The 8484-nt window shown below is 29.9% G+C and overlaps 1 protein-coding gene across 2 annotated transcripts; it reads right to left on the reverse strand.

Annotated features, from left to right (window-relative positions):
* Positions 1-2553: 2553 nt before the first annotated feature.
* On the reverse strand, positions 2554-4976 carry LOC120176186 (plant cysteine oxidase 2-like). Of its 2 annotated transcripts, none has more exons than XM_039182663.1 (5): positions 4431-4976; positions 3588-3706; positions 3341-3494; positions 2802-3020; positions 2554-2711 (listed from the first exon to the last, which is right to left on the reverse strand). In XM_039182663.1, the coding sequence occupies exons 1-5, from the start codon at positions 4717-4719 to the stop codon at positions 2584-2586; spliced, it is 909 nt and encodes a 302-aa protein (XP_039038594.1). In that variant the 5' UTR covers positions 4720-4976; the 3' UTR covers positions 2554-2583. The 2 variants fall into 2 exon arrangements, with proteins under 2 accessions (XP_039038594.1, XP_039038595.1); XM_039182664.1 differs by having other exon boundaries at positions 2554-2703; positions 4431-4965.
* Between the last annotated feature and the right edge of the window lie 3508 nt (positions 4977-8484).

Below are 8484 nucleotides of genomic sequence, written 5' to 3' on the forward strand. Positions count from 1 at the left end.
AAAGCCCAACTTAAAAATCTAGGAATTAACCATCTAAATTAAAACTCACCTTTGAGGCTTGAGGTTGAGCACACGGGAAGAAGAAAGCAAGAAGAAGAAGAGAATTTCCAGATAACTCTCCTCCCCACGTGTTTCACTCTTATTTAAGGGGAAATAATATATTTTAAAAGAAAAAGAGCATAATACCCCTTTCAATCTTCCATAATTACAATTTAATCCAATACTGAAATATTCCTATTTAAGTCTTTGAACTTTTAACTTGTTTCGAAATCGAGCACATAGTTTTCAAAATTTTCTATTTAGTCACTAGCCCTGATTTGGGATGTTACACGATGAACTGAACACCAATGAGTATCATTAATTTAATTTATAAAAAATTAATCTTTTTAAAAACTCTCATTATAAATTAGTTAAAAATTTAAAGATAAATTATTTAAAACTAAATATTAATTACATAATATATATATATATTTAAAAAAAATTAAATATTTTTTTAAAGAGTAAATTTTTTATTGTTAAAAAAATTATAGAAAAGTATGTAATTAATATTTTATTTTAAATAAGTGTACCTTTAAATTTTTAACTAATTTATAATTATACATTGAGTCTTTTAGAATTTTTAAGTTTTTATAAATTAAATTAATAGTGATTAGTGTGTTCATGGTTAGTGATGCTGGTGTGTGCTCACAAATGATTAGTTGAGAGACAAGATTCTACGAATGACTCATAACAGTTTGGCCGATGTGTATTCTATGAGAAATAAGATATAACAGGAGATGGATCAATTGATGGTGATTCGATATGAAAAGAGAGATATACGACTTTTTGTGTAGATGTTTAACCTACTAACAAGTCAAGACAAAGCACCAAGTTACTTCAATCTATCCATATTCGATAAAGTAAATATGATTGAGTGAATATAGACTTCATGACAAGATTGTCTATGACTCAAGTTAAGCATGATATGATATGGGTTATAGTGGATAGACTAAAGAATATTATGTATTCTTTGTCGGTAGAAATGAACTTTCACATTGAAAAGATTAGCCAAGTTGTATATAGAGGAGATAGTGAGATTTTATGATGCGTCGAACTTTTATATTTAGGATAAATTATGTATTTAGTATCTAAATTATTAATTTTGATCTGTTTTAGCATCTAAACTTTTAATTTTTCAAAACCATACATAATATTTAGTTTTGGCTCAAATCTTTCTTTGGTTACAACAACTTCTAGTCGAATATCTAGACAATTTCTTTTAAGGCACTTAATGATCGCAAATGTATTTTTGGGTATAACCATCAATATTCAATGTATTGATCAACTAATTCAGATCAGGTACTACAGAGGTGAGAGTGATCTTCCTAACCCAATTTGCTCCATTCGCAATCTTTAAGATTCGAACCCTTGACCTTACTTAAGGGATATAGTATCTCATCCCACTAGACCATCTAGTTGTTAGTAAAGACAAGATTTTAGTGGTTGAAAACATCTTCCTTAATATGTCACCTCGGAAGGTGTATAACATTTGGGCGCTAAAGGAAATCGGGTCCATAATTCATTGGATCGAACAAGATATATTAAAGAGAGTTGGACAATTGATTTATTGATCAGTTTTGCTACTAGAGATGAAGCACTTTCGTAACATGGTCTATGTTTTGATGTTCACAAGATATAATTCTGATCCTTTTTGCATCATTTCAACTGAGCATATTAATGTGAGCCTCAACCTATCGTTATGAGAAAGAGTTGCTGAGGGTATAATCATAGAGTTTAAGTAACTTGAAAACAAAATGAATCCCTTTGTGAAAATTATGCCAGGGAATCATGGAAATCAAAAACCCACATGATATCACTACTTTTAAGCCAAAATTACCAAAGCAAAACAAAATAAAATCCCAAAATTTACAAGTGAACCTATTTGACTTAAATTGAGAACACTGATGTCACTTGAGAAAAAATTTAAACTACTTTTGAGTATTTAATTCAATCATTATCATATGCTATTTTATTTTTTTTCTTATTATTCTATGGTATGTAGAAAATAGTATATGTTCAAAAAACACTCAATCATTTAACATTTATCACTCGGAACTTTAATATTTCCAATGCTCAAATTTAAAACCTCAAAAATAACAATTCATTTATCATCAACCATATGCTATTTTAAGATAATACTGAAAGGGTAAAAGTATAAGTCTCAACATATCGAGTTCATTCATTTACAATATGACAGAATAAGGGAGCGAACCTGAAGCAATGAAATAGAGAAAGGTGCACTTTATAGTATGAGTGCCTTTTTAACATTTTTTCTCATTCACCTACAAACTTCATCCGATGCACTTACAGCAGTTTTGCCCCCCCTTTTTTCCTTTCCGGTTATTTTCCCCCTTTTATATACCAAAAAAAAACTGTACGAAAAAAAAAGAGTACACATGTCCTACTAGGAGGGGGATTTATGGAAAAAACCAAGGAAAATAGAAGTTTCTAAAGCTAAAACAGCAACCACTGACAAGACAACAAGGATAAGAAAATGCTGTTTTTTTTGGGGACATTGCAAGAGATGTGATGAGGGCTTTGAGATTAGCTTTCCATAATTTCGGGACCAGTGTATGGAGCTCCAACAACCACCAAATCCTCAGGTTTGTCCCTCTCTTGAAGCCAAGCTACCTTAGCTTTCTCTTCTTCTGGTATTGATACCTGCTCATAAGCTGCACCAAGTTTTTTTTAATGAAAAAATCAGTCTTTAATTTTAGTAACCAATTATTATTGGAAGGACGAGTAGGGAAAAAAAAGAGTACCTGGGAATCTTGTGAAATGGTAGTCGTAGTAGTACGTACAGTGCCTTCCTTCGGGATCCGAATAAGGAGGGCCTAGAACATCCAACACTGCACATGCCGTCACAGCAGTGAAGCAATGCATGTTGCCTCCATCAGCTGGATAAAGTATGGAGGTCTTGCAAGGCGCAGTCAAGTCGGAATCCACCTTAACCTTAGCCAACCGGACTTCCGAATGTTGAGCTGCCATTACATGAACAAAATTGGTCTCAGTAATTTCTCTACATGTACATCAAGGATGATTCTCTCATCAGTAATACAACTTAAACATAGCAAGCATCTACATATGCAGCATTCTAAGAATATGGAGCCTAACCAATGGCGATCCATGAGACTTTTCAATTTCTTAAATTATCATTTCCATTTGCTACTGAAACCCGATTATGAAGTTGATCATTGTCTTTTCTAGAGTCCCACCCTCTACATTCATGGCTTTTCCAAAATGGATATATAAAAACACTAGTGTAAAGAGAAAAATAAGCTTGAAAAAGAAAAACACTTACTTTGTGAAGGATCCACAACAGCTGATGTGGTAGGGACAACCCAATCATATGATTTGATGTGCATAGTCCCAAAGAGAAGCTTACTGAATACAGTCATTCCAGGGTGATTGTGAAGCGGAAGGACACCGGATGGAGGCAAGCAAAAGATGCCAATCTGCATCAGATGAAAATTTGTAATGATAAGACAGTCAAGAATTACTTAAATCAAAAAGTATGGCTTGCATTTCTTGATACAAACTGCACTTACTGAAAACCTTTCGCACTCGTGGATGTGCAGGTATGCTATCGTCGGAGCTCGTCGAGTTACTTGCGGACTGAAAAACGGCATCCGTGGGGTAAGACCAACATCACCTGGCCGAATTTCATCTAAACAAAAGAACAAAAAGAAGCAATGTTAGTATAACATGAGTAGTAGTATCTAAATAAGACCATATAGTTTCTAATTTTTGGCAAAATCTTCATCAGTTATATTTACTAGAGATATTAAACAACCAAGTTGGCTGGCACTACTTGTATCCAATGCATACATGATGAAAGAGTTTGAATCACACAAGCCTAAAGAGCATGAAATTTACATGTAATAATGAACCAAATACAAGACCAACATGAATAAATAACAGTACGCTAGGCCATAACAGAAATATTTAAAAAGAAAAATCAGAAAACAGAAATGGTACACTTCCCTACATCTATTTTACAGATTTTTTTTTCTTGAATAACGTGACACAATTAACTGCAAGTAGTATATGAAAGTAGTATATGATATCAGAACCCTAAGATCTTCATATACAAACAAAAAGATAGGTGAAGGGTGGTAAGCTAATGGCTCCTTTCCAAGGGTCACCCCATTGAACAGAATAGTGAATATAATATTAGAGAGAGAGAGAGTGCAGGCATTTTCAAGTGTATGTTTATTTCGTCAAATGTATATAAAAAGATGGTTCAAGAAAACAAATGCTGAACGGATTTCAGAAATTTAAGGTTAATTATTCTAAAAAATTCAATCAAGATTAGACTATCAAGAAATCTAAGTATTCTTGGTATGATCAAACTACATTTGGACTGATCCAAATCACAACAAAAGGTATACCCAAAAGAGCGCTAAGCAGTTCAATTTCATCGGGAGAAGGGACAAATCCAGTTCGGGCAAAGGCGAAAACGTCCTTGCAAGCATTGAAAAGCCTTTGAACCGGGTGCACCACAGCAGACGCCGGCAACGCCATCATCTTCCTTTGTCGCCTCCTGCTCTTCTTTCCCCGGTTATCTGAAGAAGTAGTGTTTCTAATTTTATTCGTATCGGGAACTTTATTCGCTTTGGTTTCCTTATCCAATTCACTGAAACCTTTCCCTTTTATATCAGGCACGGTTGCTCTCCCCATTTAAAATTCTGAATCAACTCTACCATAGGCATAGACAAGAATAAAGAAAGAAAGAAACAAGAAACTAAAAGAAGCAAGAAATATCGATGAACAGATAAAAACATAGGGTTGAACAGGAAAAACAGGGGACACAAAAGACTCGAGTAAAATCTGTTTCTTTATGTTTGGGGGTAATTCAGGATGGTGTGTTTGTACCTATTGAGGATAGAGATGTGAAAGATTGCATCTCTATAAGTGTTTGGTGAAGATAAAAAAAAAGTGGAGGGGGACAAGAAGAAGAATAAATGAGGTGAAAGAGAGAGTGAAGAGTTCGTATTTGATAGAGAGAATGGAAAACCAGGGGCCATGGTCTTGTACACTACTTCCACCTGCATTTACAAATCTATGGGCTTTCTTCAAACAGCGGATTTCCTTTCCTTTTCTCTCTCTATTTATATATTTTCCCTCTTTTCTCTCTCTTTTCCTTTAGTACCCCCGCTGTTTTAGGTTTCTACTATATTATTAGCTCAAACGTAATTTATCCTATTTAAAATTTCAGGTACATTTGGTTTATTGGAGTGTAAAATTATTTTTAAGAATAATATTGTTAGAATATAATATTACTATAGAAATATTGTATTGTCTTGAATGATTTGATTAGTAGGAATATAAAATTATAGTGTTTTATTGGAGAAATATAAGATTATTTGAATGTATATTTTATGAAATTATTCTTGTGATATATGTTTTTTTTTAAAGTTAAAATTTAAAATTAAATTATAAATATTCAAATGAAAATTCATAAAAATATTTTAATCGTTATATTATCTTAATTTTGAGAAAAAACACATTTAATATATAATTAGTATATTAATCTTATATTTTCAAATGACTTTCATATTATCATATGTATTATATTTTTTTTTATATAAAATATAATATAATATAAAAATATATTATGGTCTTGAATAAATATATTAATTTTCAATATATAAGATCTATTTTTTTAATAACTTAAAGTTATATATTATTTTAAATAATTACCTTTTTACAATAATATTTTTTCACCTCATAAAATTAATATATTGAATATTAAAAATATAAAAATAAATTTTAAATACTCAAATTTATTAATATTTTACTAAATTAAATTATTTTTATATTATTATTATATTTATAGTTTTTAGTAAAGTACAAAAAATAAAAATTGAGAAGGCTCATTATATAAGGAATTCATTAGTCTAGGGGTATTCTTGTATAAAGTGGTGAGAATTGTCTAATATCTAAGAATTGGAGGCAATGACATTCCAATAATATTAACCAAAAATGTTATTATTGAGAAAATATTATCTCTGGTAATAATCTTTTTCGTGAACCAAACATGAGAATGTATTTCTGAAAAAGATTATTCCCCTTAATAATCTTTTTTTAGCAAACCAAACTCCCCTTTTGGTCTTATGTTTAAGTTTATGTAGTATTTGAATTCTTTAAATTGAGAAAATAATTAATTTAATTATTTGATTAATAGAAATAAATATTGACTTTGACAATTTTGATGTGGATCACGATGTTGATATATGGTACACGATGCTGACATAACAATTCATAGTGGATGATGAGGTGATAGATGGATTAAATTATTTTTTTGTCAAATTCGAAGATCAAATTGATTTTTTAAAAATTCAAGCACTTATTTATGATTTAAAAAAATTCAAACTTAAAATATAAAAATAATTAGATATTAAAAATATATAAAATAATGAAAATAAAAATTAAATTCCTAAAACAAATTTTTTAAAAATACTAAAAACTTTAAAAATAATATTGTAAGCTATAAAATAATAAATAATATATTATTTAAAAATAAAATTTAAAAATATTCCAAAAGACATATTATAGATCATATATATACATGTAACATATAAAGATAAAAGAAAATTGATAATATTTATATAATTGGATTTATAAAAGTCAATATACTTTTAATTTCTTATACATATTAATCATCAATATAGATGTCACATAATTTTATATCATATATGTATGGATACTAAACATGATTCATTATCATACAGTTATATCATCAATACTTATACATATTATTATTGGATTAATTGAGACTTACGAAGTTGCATTTTGTTTCACCTTGAATTTCAAAATTTTAATCTTAACAATCTTAAATGATTTTTTTGATTATTTTTTTGATTAATTATTATTTTAGTTGACATTAAATGATTTTTGAAGTTTAAAAGTATTCAATTGATTTTCTATGAAATCCAACTTTCAAAAATATAATATCGAATAATTAGTAAAATTATTTTAGGATAATCTACTTAGATAACAATAAACTTTACTTTCTGACTCATTTATACCATTGAACTTTCAATTTTACCAAATATAACGCTGAACTTTAATTTTACATTTAATTATGTCAGTTCATCATTAAGTCAGTAAAGAGTCAATGACATGGCTAACGATTATTGATATGGCATGTCAAATCAAAATAGCGTCATTTTGGTGAAAACTATTAATATCCAAAATAATGTCATTTTAGGCACTAAACTTTAGGGGTGCACCGATTTTTTCACTGAACTTTTAAATAGTTTATTTTTTGACAGTACATTTTTCGAGCTTAGCTGGAAGCCAATCATTGATGTCACTAGTCATATTTCGTGGCAAGATCGATACCAAAACGATTGCATTTCACTCTTTTTTTCTTCTCTTAGGATTGATTTTCTAAAATCCCCACTCAAAATCGAAAAAAATCATTTAAAAGTTTTACATATTAATACTCTCATCTATTAATTGACTATAAGATAAGGATAGTTTGAGGTATGTTGTTCGTCTTCTCAAAATAATGATTCTCACTATTCATATTTTTGAATAAATACCCTGAATCTTGTAAACGTAAGAAAGTCTCCAAACATTTAAAAATCATAGATTTTTTCACTACAGCAAAACAGGTTTTTACTGACGTTTTTTAGTCATATAATGGTGTTTTTAAGCACTGCTAAAAACACTATTGGCGCTAGGAAGAGCGCCGCAAGAAGCACCACTAAAATGAACGCCGTAAAAGGTAGCGGCGTTTGTAAACCTAAAATGCCGCAAAAGGTCGAGTTATATAGTGACGTTTGTTCTTTCAAACGTTGCTATATGTAGTGATTTATAGCGACATTTGTAGCAAAAACACCGCTAATTATTCTGTATTTAATGGCATTTCTTGCCAAAAATGCTACTAATTCTCTTGTATTTAGTGACTTTTTTTTGCCAAAAACGCTGTTAATTCTCTTATCTTTAGTGGCGTGCCTTGCTACAAACACCGCTAATTCTTTTGTCTTTAGTGGGGTTTTTGCCACAAACACCGCTAATTCTCTTGTATTTAGTGGCATTTTTTGTATAAAACACCACTATATATTATGATTTGTAGTGACATTTTTACCGTGAATTGTTGATCATCACTATCTTAATCATTAAACTTCCATTAATGCTAATATAATATTATTTTACTGATGAGTTTAAACCTTGGGTCTGATGGCATTATTTAAAGAGTTGATAATGGCAACTGTTATTTTGCAGTAACCAAAAGCAATGGCCTAGACAATATGAACAAATGAGTAACTATTATAAATAATGAGTGACAACTTTCGTTTTGGATGTCAAATAAATTCCTTTTTCTCAATTAATAAATAAGGAAATAAATAGTATAGAGAAATAAGGGTCGAATCCTCAGGGACTTAGAAAATCATAATTTTATGTTTGAAGGGTTCTAACCAGGCGAAAATAGTA

Source organism: Hibiscus syriacus, unplaced genomic scaffold (genome assembly GCF_006381635.1).
Source record: "Hibiscus syriacus cultivar Baekdansim isolate YM2019G1 unplaced genomic scaffold, ASM638163v2 tig00112230_pilon, whole genome shotgun sequence".
Taxonomy (NCBI): domain Eukaryota; kingdom Viridiplantae; phylum Streptophyta; class Magnoliopsida; order Malvales; family Malvaceae; genus Hibiscus; species Hibiscus syriacus.

Bases quoted from the DNA above. Each gene is read 5' to 3' on its own strand.
- LOC120176186 (XM_039182663.1), bottom strand. From the start codon at position 4,719: ATGGGGAGAGCAACCGTGCCTGATATAAAAGGGAAAGGTTTCAGTGAA. The intron at 3,707-4,430 runs GTATACCTTTTG...TCTTTTGTTTAG, and splicing joins ACTGCTTAGCGCTCTTTTGG to ATGAAATTCGGCCAGGTGAT. The intron at 3,021-3,340 runs GTAAGTGTTTTT...ATGTAATGGCAG, and splicing joins TGTTGTGGATCCTTCACAAA to CTCAACATTCGGAAGTCCGG.